The sequence below is a fragment of the Schistocerca piceifrons genome, chromosome 7 (genome assembly GCF_021461385.2).
Source record: "Schistocerca piceifrons isolate TAMUIC-IGC-003096 chromosome 7, iqSchPice1.1, whole genome shotgun sequence".
NCBI lineage: Eukaryota > Metazoa > Arthropoda > Insecta > Orthoptera > Acrididae > Schistocerca > Schistocerca piceifrons.
Genome location: NC_060144.1, coordinates 329,642,346 through 329,661,355, shown reverse-complemented (window position 1 = coordinate 329,661,355; position 19,010 = coordinate 329,642,346). Strand labels below are relative to the sequence as shown.

The 19,010-nt window shown below is 46.1% G+C and overlaps 1 protein-coding gene across 1 annotated transcript in view; it reads left to right on the top strand.

Moving 5' to 3' along the window:
• The window catches only part of LOC124805675 (paired box protein Pax-6-like), a 337,185-nt gene that overhangs the window by 300,076 nt on the left and 18,099 nt on the right, over positions 1-19,010 (top strand). The window contains exons 7-8 of the mRNA XM_047266245.1: positions 1,861-2,042; positions 4,942-5,095. Coding sequence (XP_047122201.1) covers positions 1,861-2,042; positions 4,942-5,095 — 336 coding nt within the window. The remainder of the gene's footprint in view (positions 1-1,860; positions 2,043-4,941; positions 5,096-19,010) is intronic.

Genomic DNA, 19,010 nt, shown 5'->3' with positions numbered 1-19,010 from the left:
TCTGTTTGTAGTATCATTTCGAGAATGTTATCGGCAGACGGTGGTAGGCACTGTAGCACTAGGAACAGTTATAACGGAGTGTTTAATGCAGACATTGTTATTTCTCCAAACATGTGGGTCAGTCACTATTGTGATTATAGACTCAGTTGTCCCTCGATATCAGTAAAGGGGCAGATGAAAGGAAACATTGAAAACATTGAAATTTTCGCATGTGAATGATAACGAACGCCTGTATGTTTGCACAGCTTATGGCGCTCCTAGCACCACGTAATTTTTGTCCCATCTTTCATGAATCCGCAGAGCATGTGACAATCTAAAAATGTATCATTATTTAATAGTTCCAACTGGTTCTCATCGTGGAACATGGTACTACGCACGCATTAAAGACGTTGTTTTTACACAGCGGGAAAATGCTCCCATCAGCGCACAAAAAAGACGAATATGCTCCTATTTAATAAAAGATTGACTGAAACATGGGGCACCAGCTACCTCATTCTACCTTTCTCAGCACATTGAAACAATTTTCCAAAAATTTTGACATGCTGTCATATTCGCGCTGTTTTTAACACGCACTTCACCTCTCGCGCTCACACGCACGGTTTTGGTACCCGAAAACCAGGTTTTTGGGGTGTTTCTCGATAACGGATAATGATTTTTGAAACTGGGAAGAAGATACTTCTAGATAAATACCTATAGAATATACCGTTAAAATTTGATCAATTTGCTGAGGTTATTTATTATTTAGATTTCTCCTCACATGATACTTAACCTGAATATTTTTACATGTACAAGGGGGGGGGGGGGGAATTAGTGTTTAATGTCCCGTCGACAACGAAGTCATTACAGCCAGCCGGTGTGGCCGTGCGGTTCTAGGCGCTTCAGTCTGGAGCCGCGTGATCGCTACGGTCGCAAGTTCGAACCCTACCTCGGGCATGGATGCGTGCGATGTCCTTAGGATAGTTAGGTATAAGTAGTTCTAAGTTCTAGGGGACTGATGACCACAGATGTTAAGTCCCATAGTGCTCAGAGCCATTTGAACCATTTTTTTGAAGTCATTGCAGACGGAGCACAAGCTCGGATAAGGGAAGGATGGGGAGGGAAATCGGCCGTGACCATTCGAAGGAACCATCCAGGCATTTGCCGGAAGTGATTTAGGGAAATCACGGAAAACCTAAATCAGCATGACTGGACGCGGGTTCGAACCGTCATCCTCAGGAATGCGCGTCCAGTGTGCTAACCACTGCGCCACCTCGCTCGGTTTTATGTGTACACGTAGGGTAACGTTGAACCTCTGTATCTCGGAAATGGGTAAAGATACCAAAAAATTTTCAGTGTTATTCGAGATCGGAGTCCTAGGAATATATCACAACAATTTCAGCCATTTGTTGTGCGTAGCCGTCTTGGAATCCGCGGCTCGGTTTTGTTACCTAAAAAATATGTTTTCCGGATTTTCGCAGGGACTGGCCATGAACTAAATGGTGCCTCCATAAGCCCCTTAAGGCGCATCGTAGACCTCATCAAATGCAAAAAGAACCAACCGATTTGCTCCATTTTCCTAAGCTGGAGGAAGTCTATAATATTCAAACTTTTGCCCTGTACTTTAATATAGTTACATGAAGATCCTTCTGTTGGATGTACTAATGGTCCCTAGCTCAATGTCTATCCTAAACACTTGACCCACCAGTAAAAACCGAGGTATAAGCCCCAAAAAATCCCGTTTTTGAGCACGGTGTTTTTGAACATATTAGGTAGCGCATCCTGTCGCATGAGTACCGATTGCCTGCTCGTAGTTTCAGAAAGTAGTCTTAATTAAACGAGCGTGAACTGGTAGCAGTAAGAGGCTTTGTGTGTCTATCACAGGTGTGGTTCTCGAACCGGCGTGCCAAGTGGAGGCGCGAAGAGAAGCTGCGCAACCAGCGACGCGCCGTCGAACAGGCGGGGGCGCCCACCGCGCCCGCGGGCCGCCTACCGCTCAACTCCGGCTTCAACTCCATGTACTCCTCCATCCCGCAGCCCATCGCCACTATGGCTGACTCCTACAGGTAGGCGCACTGTGCTTCAACTCCATGTACTCCTATATCACAACTCATCGCCTCCATGGTTCACTCCTGCAGGTATGCTCACTCTGCTTTAACTCCACGTATATCTCCATACTGCAACCCATCATCACTATTGCTGACTGCTAGGGTATGCTCACAGAGCATCAACTCCATGTACCCCCACCACATCACAGCACATTGGCACTGTGGAGCCGGCCGCTGTGGCCGAGCGGTTCTAGGCGCTTCAGTCTGGGACCGCACTACCGCTCCGGTCACAGGTTTGAATCCTGCCTCGGAAATGGATGTGTGTGATGTCCTTAGGTTAGTTAGGTTTAAGTAGTTCTAAGTTCTAGGAGATTGATGACCTCAGATGTTAAGTCCCATAGTAGTCAGAGCCATTTGACCAATTTTTTGTCACTGTGGCTGAGTCCTTTCGGTATAATCACCTCCTTCAACTCTACATAGTCTTCTGTCCTGCAGCTATCCTGCTACCCATCACCACAATCGCTGACTATTACATGCATGCTCACTGTGCTTAACTCCATGTCCTGACACATCCTAGCCCATTGCCACCAAGGCTCACTCCAAGAGGTTTGCTCACTGAGCTTCAACTCCACACACTCCTCCATCCTAGAGCCCATCGCCACCATGGTTAACTCCCACACAATGTTCACCTACTTCAACTACACATACTCCTCCATCTCATAACCTGTCGCGATGGTGTCTGACTTGTCGAGGTATTTTCACTACACATCATCTCCACATAATCCTCCATGTTCTAACCCATCGTTACATGTCTATATATGTCCACTGCACCTCATCTTCACATAATATTCCAGTCTGTAACCCGCCGCCATCACAATGGCTCACTGTGCTTCAATGCCATGTATTACACCCTATAGCTCATTATCAAAACGTTTGACTAATCTAGATGTGTCCAGTGTGCTTCAGCTCTACAAACTCCTCCATACGAGACTCATAGCGACAGTTCGTGACTGCTACAGGTATGCTGACTGCAGTTCGGTTGCATTTAATCCTTTGTCCTACAATGCATTGTCACCATGTTGACATCTACAGGTCTACTTGCTTTGCTCCAAATCCTTCATACCACATTCCATAAGCACCGATTCTCTACCCATTGCCACTGTCATTGACTACTGGATGTACGTGAGCTGTAATTCAACTGCACGGAATCCTCCTCTCCATAGCCGTTTGGCCTTATGAGAGACTCCTATATATATTTGTCCAACAACCCATAGAGAACCTCCGTGCTGAAAAGGCTGTTCGTGGTGCATGTAAGCTGCTGTCTATACGATCTTAAGGTTTCAGCATCGCCTCACCCCCGACTCTTTCATAGCAGTGGCTCGGCTGCCTAGAGAAGCCCGTTCCACCGGCTTCTCTAAGGGGCGGCAGTTCTAGGCAGTTAACGCCCCCGTCGTCCGATTCTTTTGAAAGCTATAAAAGCTGCCCTGCCTCCATCCCTCGGCAGATCACGGAGACCCTCGTTCTCCCCTGTCAGAGCCAGTGCGAAGTTATCCTTAAAGCGTGCAACTGTATAGAAATGTTGGTATGAGACTACCCAGCATCAACCAATAAATCGTTAATAATTCGATAGCCCCACCTAAAAATACGAGCCCATACAGAGTAAACATGAAATATTATTATTCTCGTGTTAAAAACATACATAAAACACAATTTATGCAGTTGTTGGCATATCAACACAGTTTATATAATCTTTTACCAAAATTAGGCCACTTCCACTGCATTTTCCGTTGGCTGGTGAAGGTCATCTTCTGTGCACAGTCGACACTGGAGCATGTGCCGAACAGTCTGTTCTTCTTCGCAGTCGCACTGCGTTTTGTTTTCTTCAATGTATCCAAATTTTGTCAGGTTAACCCGTGATGCTCCTCTCCTGACCTCAGTCTATTCAAGGACTTCCAAACTGGCCAATTCTCATCGTGACCAGGGCTAAAGATTCTGATAATATCAGAAGGGTGGGACGCCTCAGCCCTCTACAGGTACAGCCTGGCTTCTTCATTAGTGGCTGTTAATTTCTTCGATGTTCTGAGGAAACTTTTCGCTGGTCCTAGTCGTTTTGGGTAGGGTTGTTGCCCATGCATGGGAAGCGTTTATTCTTGCTCCAATTTCGCTCTCTCCCTCTTTGATTCTACTTCTCTTCGAACAAGAGGTGGTGCAATTCCTGCAAGGTAGTAGAGCCATTCGAAGTTAACTTCATGCAGCCTGTTATAATTCTGCACTTGTCTAAATGGCTCTGTGCACTATGGGACTTAACTTCTGAGGCCATCAGTCCCCTAGAACTTAGAACTACTTAAACCTAAGTAACGTAAGGACATCACACACACCCACGCCCGAGGCAGGATTCGAACCTGCGACCGTGGCGGTCGCACGGCTCCAGACTGTAGCGCCTAGAACCGCTCGGCCACCCCGGCCGGCTCTGCACGTGTCTTTTAAGGCAATATCCACCTTTTTGGCATGTGTTGACTTATACCAAACAGGACAGGCTTACTCTTCAGCGGAGTAGCATAATGCCACTGCAGAAGTTCGGATGGTTTCAGCTTGACTGTGCCGTTGGATCCTGCCAGTTTTCTCAGTAGGTTGTTCCTGGTGGGGACTTTTGGTTCGAAATTCATGCAGTGTTTTTTGGACGTTTGAGATCTGTCAAGTGTTATCCCTGGGCATTTTGGAGTGTCACAGTGTTCCAATTCTGTCTTTAACTTAAAATACGAAACGGCATTCATGCTTGGTGTTAAAAATCTTGCTGTGTTACAAACCAGACGTTACTATAGTGCTGTGTATCTGCGGGTTTCGTCACTGCCCGTTTATTGTGGCTCAGCGAGCAGCTGCGAGGCGGCGTACAGTGTGGTGTGTCCCGGTGCCGCAGCTCCATGTCGACGAGCCTGAGCAGCATGGGCGCGGGCAGCTGCCTGCAGCAGCGCGACCACGGCTACCCGTACATGTTCCACCACCACGACCCGCTGCACTCGCTCAGCTCGTCGTACGCCAGCCACTCGCGCGCCGCCGCCGCCGTCTCGGCCGCCTGCAACCCGGCCGCCGCGCACGCGCAGAGCGCCGCCGCCGCCGCCGCCGCCGCCCCCGGACACGCGACGCCGTACGCCGCCGCTGCCGCCGCCGCCGCCGCCGTCTCCTCCGCCTCCACGCCGGCCACCGCGGGCACAGGTCAGCAACGCCGGCGCCTCCACTCCCTCCCTCTTCACAGCGGCTTTCACTACTCTTCCTCAAAGCCACCTTCTGTTCCACAAATGTCCAGCAGCGCCTGACTATGGCGTGGGTGTTATCCTGTTAAAATATTGAATTGTGTTGCCTACGTCTTTACAACGTGTAAACGATAACTGTATAAAACATAGTACAGAGATTAAGGGAAAGCCAAGACTAACAATATGAGGACACTCGTGGTCTATCGAGCCGGGAAACAACCTAAAACTGAATAAAGTGTTCTCGGGTTGCCAACCGCGTCAATTGCTTAAAACTACACGAGCTTTCGCCCAAGCACTCCTTGGCCGTTGTCAAGTGGTATGACTGCTCGTGGGCTGTTGGTGCGCCCTTACATACGCTAGCTGCCGTCTGTGACGTCACTAGTGCCAGTGACATTGTCATATATGGACATGTTTTGAGTCGGCGTCCGATGTGCCCTCTTCAACCGCGCGACACCGCTCGATCCCACACGGCGCTGAGCTGCAAGCCACCGTCTCTATTCAGGGTGTTTGCGGTAATTTTTAATTCAATAGCTTCCTTTATTAAACTGTCCTAGAAGCCGTTGGTGTGAGTCAAGACAGAGGTACCGTCAAATTTTATGTGCTGACCGTTATCTAACGCAGATTTCTCTGGATAGCATAGGCGATAATACCTCTCATGCTCTTTCCTGCCTCGTTCCACAGTGCGCGCTGTTTGTCCGATGGAACACCTCAATGGTATCAACAGTAATATCCAGTTCACCATGGAGGTGGAAAAAGATAATGCTTTGCACTTCCTCGACGTCCTTGTCCACCGTAAACGAAATGGGTGCCTTGGCCACAGCATGGCATGGATGTGTGTGTTGTTCGTACATAAGTTAGTTTAAGTAGTGTGTAAGTCTAGGGACCGATGAGCTCAACAGTTTGGTCCCTTAGGAATTCACACACAATTGAACTTGCCCCCCCCCCCCTCCCGATTTAAACCCCATCGAGCAGTAGTGGTGTGCGTTGGGCACACGTAGTGCAGGATGTCCACATACAATGATCATGTAGCAATTGTAAACCAAGGTGGTGGAAGACTGGAACATCCTGCCACAAGCACGTCGGTCATTGTCGTCAGTGGTGGTCGCACACTCCATTAACACCCATATCCCTCCTTCAGGAGTCCGTCATGAGTCACGGTGACATTAGCATATGTACCGTAATTAAATAAAAGTATCATTTCTGTTCGTTTTATCCGGCTGGGGTGGCCGAGCGGTTCTAGGCGCTACAGTCTGGAACCGCGCGACTGCTACGGTCGCAGGTTCGAATCCTGCCTCGGGTATGCATGTTTGTGATGTCGTTAGGTTAGTTAGGTTTAAGTAATTCTAAGTTCTAGGGGACTTATGACCTCAGCAGTTGAGTTCCATAGTGCTCAAAAAATGGTTCAAAGGGCTCTGAGCACTATGGCACTTAACGTCTGAGGTCATCAGTCCCCTAGAACTTAGAACTACTTAAACCTAACCAACCTAAGGACATCACATAAATCCATGCGCGAGGCAGGATTCGAACCTGCGACCGTAGCGGTCGCGCGGTTCCAGACTGTAGCGCCTAGAAACGCTCGGCCACTCCGGACGGCCATAGTGCTCAGAACCATTTGTTCGTTTCATTGCGTATTTACTTCAGCTGTCTACTATACTATAATGTCCGATCCAAGTTTCATTGAGCTATGTTAGTTGTGAATGATACATCAAACGAAAATTATTTTCGTCCTTAAGTTTGCACACCAGTGTACATTAACTGTTAACTGCGAGAGCAGCTAGTCACCTCTCTAAACTGTCTCCTGTTTCTTTTATAGTCGTATGAAGTCGACATCGATAGTAACTGACTAATCCGAAATGTTGTACGTAGCGCCAGAAAACTACTACGAAAGCTTTACGCCGGTAGAAAGATCGACAATTTCGGCCGTTTGTGGAGGAGTACTGTATAGTCCCCACAGCATGACCTAAATGACCCGCACACATACACCTCTGTTCCCTTCGGCACTACAGAGCCACCTTCTGCCAATTGTGGGAGGTGCTCGACGTTGGCTTAGGCTAGGGAAGAGTCGCGGGCGGCTCTTTCGGGTTACTCCGAAGAAAGTGGTAGTCGGAGACAGAAAGTGGGTGGACGGCGACTCTATAAAACCGCCAGCTTCGAACTGTTAGTTCTCAGTTCTTCGCAATATTCAGTTACGTAACGTGGCCGTCCGAAATCTCCACTGATGCCGGTGCGTTGACAGCTTCTGTATACTAAGCCGTCCCGTCATTACTCTCTCCTGCGGCACACACTATAGTTTCCTCTCGGCTTAGGCCCTTTTTAAAGTGGCTGCAGTAGAGCAATGTGTTTGGAAATTTGTGGTAAGGTCTTATGGGACCAAACTTCTGAGGTCATCGGTAACTTAAATTAACTTAACGCTAAGGACAACACACACTCCCATACCCGAGGGAGGACTCGAACCTCCGACGGAGGGAGGCCGCGCGGACCGTGACAAAACGCCTGAGACCGCGCGGACCGTGATAGGACGCCCTAGACCGCGCGGCTACCCAGCGCGGTTAGCAATGTACTGTAACTTGGTTTCCTGTATAATGTGTGTGTGTGTGTGTGTGTGTGTGTGTAGTGTGTTTGTGTGCACTCCTTTGTATTGTTTCATTCGACTTCAGAGCACTCTTCACCCACAGCTAGGTGCTAACTTAAAATACTGAACCTGTTTGTGATTCTCCAACGATGTATTCTTTGCTAAACTCCGTGATAAACTGCGGGTATATGTATTTCAATGACAAATGTATCTTATTATTGTGTTGTCTAACAGTGATAGGGAGAGTTACCTTATTTGTTATTTTATTCACGGTTGAGGGTGTAGTCATTATCACTAAAAGTACAGGACACGACATCTTCACCCAACAGCAAAACAAACTCCACATTGCCTGTGCGAGGGATAAATTATTTAATCGTCTTAGTTGCGGGTGAATAATTTCGTTTCCACGACAGCGGCTTCACCACCCCCGTCATACTGCAGTCTAGTTCTTGCATTTACAGATTGTAAAATTAACTTTTCGTGTAAATTTTGCCTCAAACTTTTGTGAATTTTAACAGCGGGAAATTAACGATAAAATCGTTTTGTTTCACTGGCTTTACTACGAGACTGCTGCGCTTGTAAGGGCTCAGTTTAGACAGAATTCTGAATGCAGTTAGTTTTTGCATAACGTTTACACTCGTTATCCTCATGCGAAAGTTCAAATTAGTAATGTTAACGAAATAAGGAAAATAAAACATCCGACTGACTAAGACGATGGCGTAAGAGGGCGAGAGGATATTCATAATCTCTCGCGGCGAACATGCGTTGTAGCTTAAATGACTTTTGTAGGCCAGCTTGAGCTTGTTTCCCTGCTTGATAGACCATAATTGTGCTACATCAAACTATTCGTCTCGGCTCGGTACCTTATAAAGAGTTATCCTTCACATTCGCTTTTCCGAAATGAAAGTTTTGTGGCGTGCTGCACGTTTGTTAACGTCTCCCTGCTTGATAGACCATAATTGTGCTACATCAAACTATTCGTCTCGGCTCGGTACCTTATAAAGAGTTATCCTTCACATCCGCTTTTCCGAAATGAAAGTTTTGTGGTGTGCTACACGTTTGTTAACGTCTCATCGTACCACAGCACACAGCTTATCTTACAAACGGACCTAATGGAGTGGCCATTTTCGACTTTCTCTGTACTTATAGAATTTAATTTGGAGCTTTTTAGAGGATGTAGAACTGATACAAGTGGTCACGTGGCCCTGCGCAGTTGACGTAAGTTACGGGGCTGAAGAGGTTTGTATCTACCAGACGATTGTATGGGACCAGCACAGGATGGTGTGTCTGCTTGGAGGCGTAACAGAATGGCAGAAAGGAGCTATCGTGTTTCAACGTGCCCATGACTACACCGTGAATGATACTGGCCGATTTGTTGATGTATCAACGCTGGTCATCCAACATGTCTGCAAGGAGCAGTGCTAACGACAGAGTATCCTCTCAACCAACAGCGCCATGCAACTGAATAGTACGTTACCTACCTTGCTCTCTTTATTACCTATGACAGGGATGATGCAATGGTGAAGGCACTACACTCATATTCGGAAGGACTGGGTTCAATTCGCCATCAGACCTCAGGCGTTTCTTTGACGCGGATGTTTGTATGGTATCTACAAATGGACCATGTGCTATTTCTGCATCTGTTCTCCTTCAGTTGACTTGGATCGCCATCTCTGATGATCCGTATGTGAATGGAGCACCAGACTCTGGACTTCCTTCTTTCAGTGCTTCATTGCCACTCATGACAGAGTTAACTATGGAACGCTGTGTTTCCCTCTCTGGCTTCACCCATGAGAAATGAATAACTCTTGATTGACTTCACTGAAAACTCTGGCGCACTAAAACTCCAAAATTCTCAGTGTCATTAAATTACATTTTAAATTCGTCCAGTATCGCCAATAGCCTACCACTTACTTGATAAGAAGCATAGAACGTACTCCATCTAGCAATAATGGTACCACAGTACCTCAATAACCGACCTACTTGTAAAACTATTGACCACGTCAACTACTCGCTACTATACTCATCAGAAGCATAATTGACCTGCAATGTACGTTGATTAGCCCTCAGAGACGGTATTCTACGTTGTTTATTGTATATAAATTTCTGGTTCAAATGGCTCTGAGCACTATGCAACTTAACTTCTGAGGTCATCAGTCGCCTAGAACTTAGAACTAATTAAACCTAACTAACCTAAGGACAACACACACATCCATGCCCGAGGCAGGATTCGAACCTTTGACCGTAGCAGTCGCTCGGCTCCAGACTGTAGCGCCTAAAACCGCACGGCCACTCCGGCCGGCATAAATTTCTGGTAATAGACCGAACGAGGTCTTGCAGTTTCTGAGAAACTGAACTCGTATTCGCGAAGAATGCGGTCGATATCCTCATGTGGTGTCCTGATTTAGATAGCTCGCCGTTTTTCTTGATCACGGTTCTTTCAACAAAACCGCAGCCTGTTAAACTACCAGCACTTCTCCAATAGAACTGATGATTTGTCTCCAGTCACCACGATACCTACGGGGTGTTGAACTTCGGAGGAGGAGGAAATTAGTGTTTAACAGCACGTCGACAACGAGGTCATTAGAGACGGAGCACAAGCTCAAATTATAGAAAGGTGGGGAACGAAATCGGCCGTGCCCTTCCAAATGAACCATCCCCGCGTTTGTCTGAACCGACTTAGGGAAATCACGGAAAAGCTCTCTCAGTTGGCTATAGGAAGCACGAGAGTCTCTCCGTGGCATATCTCTTGGCGTTTTCCGAGACGGAAACTAGGAAAGAAAATTAAATGAGACTAGCGTTGTGCCGTAGACAGTGCATTATCGTCCCCGCACGTATAGAAAGAGCATAAGATTTATAATCATTTTAACAGAAAAGAAGAAGAGGTTAAGTGAGATAAAATATGAATCTCGACTTCTCACGAACAGAATGACAGTCAATTATTTTTAATCGAGAACGGTGGCCCTATCCGGAGATAATCACGAAACTGACATTACGAGACGAAGATGGTGCCCTTTGTAATGCTCTGTGAAAAGGGAGACCGTCGAGCCCTTGATAGAGTTGCCGCTTTACTTTCAAAGATGACTCTACAGTCGGAGACGAAACGTTAGCGAATACTATTATACCGGGTGGTCAGAATCAGCCTGAAAAGCTTGTAAGGGTGTAGTAGGGTAGACTATGTTGAGAAATAACTGTTAAGGAAAAAATTCCGTAGGTTGGACCGTTTCCGACGTAATTAGCATTGAACTTAGCCAATCAGGTCGCTGCAAGTGGAAATTCAAGCAGCCTGCCGGAGACAGTGTCCCAGAAAGTGTTCTTCGTTTGGTTCCCTGAAACCGAACAAATGTAGCTTTTGCTCACTTAGCGTAAGTTTATCACTTCCAAAAAAGGGACATCTTAATTATTAATGAGCATCTGAACAAGTGAAAACTCACGGACCCACAGATGTCTGTCCGTTATCGTATTTTAGCAGGGGCAAGTGCTTGAATTTGCGCGCTCAACGACCTGATTGGCTAACATCAATACTAATTAAATCGGCAACGACGCAACGTATCGAATTTTTTTCTGAACAATTATATCTTAGCACAACCTATCCTATAACACTCTTAACACTTTCAGTAGCTCTTCAGACTGGTTCTGATCACGACCACTTCCTCGTAGCCCAGACGTCTTAACCGGAGCAAATTGTCGAGACGAAAACAAAGCTTGCGTCTAAAACAGCAATGTGTGTCTACTGCTGCGGCAAAGACTCTTCTTAAGAGTTGTGACATGAAGAAAAAACTTCAGAGATGCATATTTGTCCTGAGATCTTTTTTATGCAGCCGCAGCAGAACAACAATAGGAAAAAGGTGTATTACTGAGCGAAATGCGTTTATAGCTGTGGGGAAATAAAATGGAACTGTTGCGAAAAAGTGCACAGCAAATACAGATTTTCAGTGTTATTCCGTTCTATCTGCCAGCCAGTTAACAGTTCAATAGCGAAACAACATGCAGAATCGCTAATTGCGGCGAATTATGTTTTCATTAAACGTTTTGCCATAATGCGACGATTTTATTAAAACAAATTGCCGTGAACTGAAAGCGACTAGAAATGCGACAAAACGGATTTTCAGAGCGCCGAGTAGTATTTTAATTGCGTCAGTCCAGTAATGCAGATATTTCTATTTTCATAATAATTTCCTGTATCATCACACTCATAACAGACAGGCGGGCGGTTTGTGCCGCAATTTCAGCATTAGGTTTGTTTACACAGGTGTTAGTCCGTACGAATTACATTAAAAAAGTTCCAGCTCACGTGGAGCGTGAGATACAAACCGTTGTCAAAACTTGATTTACCGGCGTTTTGATACCCACTGCAAACGAAACAAAAAGTAAATAATGAGGTAATCGATGCAATTTATAAATAACCAATAGCGAAGAGCAACCGTTAGAAAGCGTTCTTAAATATTCGTCTTGACATTTTTTGTAAACGTCAAACATGAATTTATCAACACTTAGAACCATCAAAATTCAATTCCTAATTTTTAAAACTATTATTTACACAGCATAGAGTTGAACTATAGGTAGGGAAAGAGAACATACGAACTGGTAAGGATTGTTTTCGATACTCGATAACTCAAAAGATTTTAACTGAGGCCTCTCTTGAGATGAAAGTGTAGTTATAGTCCTTCGGTATTTTCTTACCTTCAAAGACCGACATAAATGTCACTGCGCCCCCGACGACATCGTAATGTAACTGTCTGAGGTTAAAAAACAGACTCACACCCTAGCGGTACTAACGCACGAACGTGACATACAATGTACCCCAAAAACTTTTGCAAGTTTAGGGTCTTGGTTGAAGGCAACTTTATTCATATTTTGAAACAAATCTGTACGCTCACAAGAATACGTCAGCCCAAAAAAAGGTGGTCAGACAGAACGGAGGTATCAGTTGGCGAACTTTATGTTCTTCAGGCATCTCGGAATTGTAACCCTGCCATCACCGAACGTATACACCATTACGGAATTTGTTACTGAGAACATTGACTCATTGAGGAGAAACTGCAACGTTGATACAGTGAACACTAAACGGAAATACGACTCGCACTTGGACAACGCTTCATTAACCACTGTATAGAGAGATGTGTACTATTAGCAGGTTTCGTTTTCAGTAGACTCCCAACAGAATTGCAAAGAAAGATAAACTCTAAATCTTCAAATCTAAATTGAAAGATTTCCTTGTGACAAATTCCTTCTGTTCTGTGGAGGAGTTCCCCCAGTAACAGAACTTTTCTCCGTAAGGTGTTACTAATTCGTATGCCCTCTCACAATTTTTTGTGTTTTCTTTGTTCTCCAATTACTTCCGTTCGCAAATTTTCTAATCGCCGTTTTGTATACTATGTACTAACTCGTTCCACGATGTAGCTTTGGCTTGCTTGGTCCTTCGGAACCTTATAACTAATGATTAAAAAAAATTAAACAGGCTTTCTCTTTCACATCGTGCAGTTAAAACCGTCTGATATCATGATTACCTAGTGTCTCTTCTGACCGCAAGTGTGGCTGGACGACGTATCAGGTGGTTATAATTAAACTTTCTCTATTTAACACGTTATAGCACGGAAACGAATTACCGCACGAGTACCAGACTTGATCGCACTAATGTCAAGGACACTGGGAAAAGAAATAATGCAGAATCAATGAAACTGAAACACTTTTAACGTGCTGCTACGTTACATCATATGCCAACGACCTTGCCGCAGTGGTAACACCGGTTGCCGTCAAATCACCGAAGTTAAGCGCTGTCGGGCTGGGCTAGCAATTGGGTAGGTGACCATTCGGTCTGCCGAGCGCTGTTGGCAAGCGGGGGTGCACTCGGCCCTTGTGAGGCAAGCTGAGGAGCAACTTGATTGAGCAGTAGCTGCTTCGGTCTCGTAAACTGACATACAACTGGGAGAGAGGGGTAGTGACCACATACCCCTCCATATCCGCATCCAGTGACGCCTGTGGGCTGAGGTTGACACGGCGGCCGATCGGTACCGTTGGGCTTTCGTGGCCCGTTCGGACAGAGTTTCCTTGTTTTACGGTAAATCATACCATTGCCTACCGCAATTGCTACAAAAGGGGCTCAATATGGCGTCCATCAGTGTCCAGAAGAGTCTGAAACCTCAGGAGTGTATTCTGCACAGCAGAACGAAGCATGTCGGTAGGTATGTTGGCTAACTCTCTTGATATGCTGCGCTTCAGATCAGCACATGTGTGAATGTTTCCCTGGTAACTCGTGTCCTTTACGTAGCCCAAAAACCAGAAATCACAGGGAGTGATATCAGATGCTCATGCCGGCTGATAATTCGATCGTTTCCAAATCTGTCCCGAAGAAGCAGGTGACTTCACGAGCGATGTGCTGTGGGGCTCCATCTTGCATTAAAACTGTTGCGTTTGATCCGTCTCTCTGTAGGGAGAGTATGACATGCTGGCGAAGCATACAGCAATAACGCTGGCCAATCACACTGCACGTCTTTGGTCCTTGAGTGCCAAATTGTTAAAAAAAGAATGGACCTATGATGAACGTAGCCGTAAAGCCACATCACACAGTGACACGTTCACCGTACAGAGGAACTTCATTCACAGTGACTGGAGGTGAAGAGCCCCATACTCGGCAATTCTGTGTGTTTACCTCACCCCTCAGAGAAAACTGAGCTTCGTCTGTCCACAGGATGGTCCAGGACCAGTCCTCTTCAACTTCAGTCCTTGCGAGAAAGTGGAGAGCGAAATCAACACTTCGTTGTGCGTTCTCTGGTGAAAGCTGCTGTACGATATGGATCTTGTACGGATACCATTTGAGAATGGTTCGAAGCACTTTCCGTACAGTAGACTACAAGATGTTCAACTGTCGTGACACACCACAGGCATTGCCTGACGATCGGGAATTGCCCGCAGCGTTGTCTGCCGTAGCAACAGCGATTTCATCAACCACCTGTGGTGCAACCAGTCGTCGACCTCTTCCTGGGGCGACGCCCAGTTCTCCACTTGAACTTCTTCATCATGCTCCACACAGCAGGTGGAGAAAGAGGACCCTTCCGTAACTCTTTCAGCTGGGGATATTCTCGAAGTGCAGCTGTTTCATTACTGTTGTTTTGGTAGTAGAGCTTCCCCAGTAATATCCTGCTCCTTTTGTCAAAGCTCATGTTGACATGTCAACAAGTGCACTGCGACTGGTCAGGTGTGTTACACTATGAATCACAATGACTGAACACGGCACGTGGTGGCCACAGTTGGAACTGTACGGTGGTGCTGTAATGCATGGAAATCATACACCCTGTACTCTGGATGTTAATGCTGCCAAAGTTTGGTACTTGTATGGTAATTAGTTTTCGTGTTATAACACTTTATAAACAGGGAACGTTTAGTTATAGCTACCAGGCTACTTTGTATGAAGCTTTACTTACTAATTTCCACAGAATTGGGGAGCCAGCACATCAACTGCAATTCGGCACTGTGTGCCTCGAACTACACCATCACACTCCTGGCCTTGGGTTGAAAAATGCCACTGCCGTCGTAAATCATGATCGTCATGGTCTGTAACCAGTTGAAACGTTCCCTTAGAAAAATTAATGAATTACTGTGCTGATAAACCTCTTACATTATTTGATTTTCAAACAGCTGAGCAGAACTGAACGTACTCAGACATTTCGCTCTTTACCTATTCTGATCAACACTAAACTGACAGCCAATATTTTTAGCGCAACGCAATCTGACTTTCAATGGCCCTGACTAACATTAACCTATACCTTTCACAAATCACTTACCTCACAAAAATCTTCGTTACTCGAACTACTGCAATACAGCGAGCGCCACTAATGCCAGCTAAATAAAAGATTCAAACTACTGAAGGCACTAACTACTGATAGGCATAGTTAGCAAATGAAAGATTTTGATAGGGAACAAACAATGTATTTATCTTAATAGTGTTCAAAAGTCATAATATATATATATATATATATATATATATATATATATATTATTATTATTCACGTTTGGGCCCTACTGGACCACGCGAAGTACAATCACGGGGCATTCAGTTATTTTCTTTTAGACTTTCTCTCTGCCCAAATTGTTTTCATTCTCTCGGAATGAGCTCTTTTCCTTTCATCAGACCATGTGGTTCCAGTTTTCTTTGGTTTTTCAGCTTGACCAACTATCCAGTCATGAATTTTTTGCCCAAATAATTTTCTGTCTTGAATTTCATCTTGTTTTATATCTGCCTCTTTCATGTCCTCTTTTATAGCAGCAATCCATTATATATATATATCAGTCCACGATATCCAATATTACAAGTTTATTCTTTCTGATGGACACACGTCCCGATCGTCCGCTCTCAAAATTACGCCATCTCCCTCCCCACATCCACCACTGCTGGCGGCTCACCTCCCACTGCGCAACGCTATGCGCTGTTAACAGCCAACTGCTCAACACTTCAATAGCAAATTCCAACAATGCAAACCAGCCACAGACTTCACACAGCACAGCCAGTGATTTTCATACAGAGCGCTACGTGGCGTTACCAACATAAAAACCTAAACAGCCTACTTACACAGTGTACAATACTCCATGGCCGTCATGGTGCCTTGCTCGAGCTCTACTGGACCCATGGATGCCCATGTGAAAGTTCCCCGGAGCATAATGGAGCCGCCGTCAGCTTGTTTCCGTCCCGCAGTACAGGTGTCGGGGAGCTGTTCCGCTGGAAGACGGCGGATTCGCGTCTCCCCATCGGCATGATGAAGAAGGTATCGGGACTGATGAAATCATGCAACGCTCCGCCACAGCGCCAACGTCCACTGCCGATGGTCACGTACATTTCATTCGTGGTTGCCGATATCGTGGTATTAACATTAGCGCATGCATGGGTCGTCGGCTGCAGGCCCGTCACTAGGACTGTTCGGTGGACTGTGTGTTCAGACACACTTGTACTCTGCCCAGCATTACAGTCTGATGTTAGTTCCACCACAGTTCGCTGCCTGTCTTGTTTTACCAGTCTACCCAGCCTACGGAGTCCGCAATCTGCCTGGCCGCATAACCCCACGGTGTCTTGACGTGGTTTCGTCTTAGTTTCGCTACGAACTGAAGACGCTATACACAGCACTCCTCGAACACCTGGCAAGTCGTGCAGTTTACATCACAATCTGCCCCAGGCTAAACTCAGGTAGATCGCGCGCCTTCCCCGTTCTACACACGGAGAGCATGCTCGCTGGCACTACATGCACCGTGCGTTTGTCTGACTAGCAGTCATTCCCCGCCAGGTTACGCTGCTGTCGCCTGGATGGATTTATGTCGATATTAGGTCGATGGCCACAATGTTCTAGATGATCAGTGCAAGTAAAAATAGGAATGTTCATAGTAAAATTGAGTATTTTGGGATGGGGGGGCTTAATCTCCCCCTCCCCTCCACCCCTCCCCCTTTGCTTTGCTCATGGGTGGCTGAAGGTACGTTGCACAGACAGTGTGGCGTGGTGTCCGTTCAGAGTGGGTTGCGCCAACACCGACTCAAAGGAAGGCCTCGGCCCTTGTTGGTGACGTCACGTCAGCTAGGCACGGCGAACGTCAGGTCTGTTGCAGGCATACTCATAATGGTGGTGTCTCCCTCTCTGACACAGGAAAATGTGAAACTATTGGCGTTAGTTGACCAACACACATTGTTCTGAGAGATTTCTGCGATCAATTAATTGTGCAATTCATTGCACTTCTTAACAGATAGTGTATTCCTGAACTTAAATTTCCACTTGTTTTAAGGATTGACATACAAAAACAACTTCATGGTCCAGCAGCAACAGAATTCGTGCTTCTTTACCTTATTTGTAAATCTGAGGAAGTTACGTTTGTACTGGGTTGCTTTTACAAGGAACTGTGAACATATTGGTGCTCTTCTTTAGGTATCTTGGTTGACTATGGGGTGAGAAGCACTGAACGTTAATGAAATATCTTGCGACTGCACACGTTGGGGGAGGGGGTGGGGGACAGAAGAAGAGGCAAAAGAGAGATACTTGTTTCATCAAATAAAACTTTTTTATCTTATAAAGTTTCTCCTTTCAGTTGCAATAGGGGAATATTTATCTTTTCTAATGTGCATGTTTAAAAAAGTTTAAGCTCAGCAATATTTTCGATGTATGAAGCTATTTTGTTTCCTGTTTAGAATTCCTTTCGTTGAAAACGACTGTAATCTAATGACTGGCAGCAGTTGGACATTTACACATGCAAATTAGTTCACATTTCCAGTGACGATGTCAAACGAAAATAAAAAAATAAATAAAAGAAACGAGTTAATTGTAAGGGGGTTGGGATAAGTTTCGATAACAAAATGGATCAAGTAAATATAGTTACTTGAATGTAAAATTTCCGAAGCTTGCAATAGGGCAAAGCATATTGATCTACGTTTGTTTCGACAGGGTTCAGTAATACGGAACTATGATCTTCATTTGTAGCTTTACGATAGTAAGAAAATCTTTCATCTAAATAAAACTGCAGAATCGAAAACAATACCAAACATTTTGTCCAAAAATAAGAGATTTATAGTGATCAGCTCGACCAGGCGTTTCTGCTTGCAACAGAGCTGGCGTTCGCCGTGCCTAGCTGACGTGACGTCACCAACAAGCGCCGAGGCCTTCCTTTGAGTCGGTGTTGGTTGCGCGCGCCCGGTGGCAGGGAGCAGGTGTCGCCCGCGGCCTCTGGCGGCGGTGCCACGGCGCGCCTCACAGATGTCTCTGGCGCGGCCAGCGTTCGATAATGCGGCCCTGCCGGCGGGACGCGCGCGGCCGACTCTTAACGCGCCTCGTCCGGATTAGACCAGGGGTTTCCTTCATCAAGTGCTCCTCCGGCCGCCCGTATTGACAAAACAGGCAACGCGATATATCTGTCCCCGCTCTGCGCCGGTGGGGCTTCGCCCTCCGCCGGCAGGTGACGGCCGCGCGTGTTCCCCGCCGTACGCCGTCAGCAGAGTGTGGACCACCCGCGCTGCTTTGTTCTCCACGCTCCAACGGTGGCACAGTTCACCACGGGGCCGGCTTTGCACTCGAGACTATCGGATAAAAACAGGAAGGGGGACAGGGTGGGGGGGGGGGGGGGGCACCCAAGAGGTATCACTTCAAATCGAAAACGAAAAAAAAAAAAAGTATTTGGTGGTAATTGAAGAAC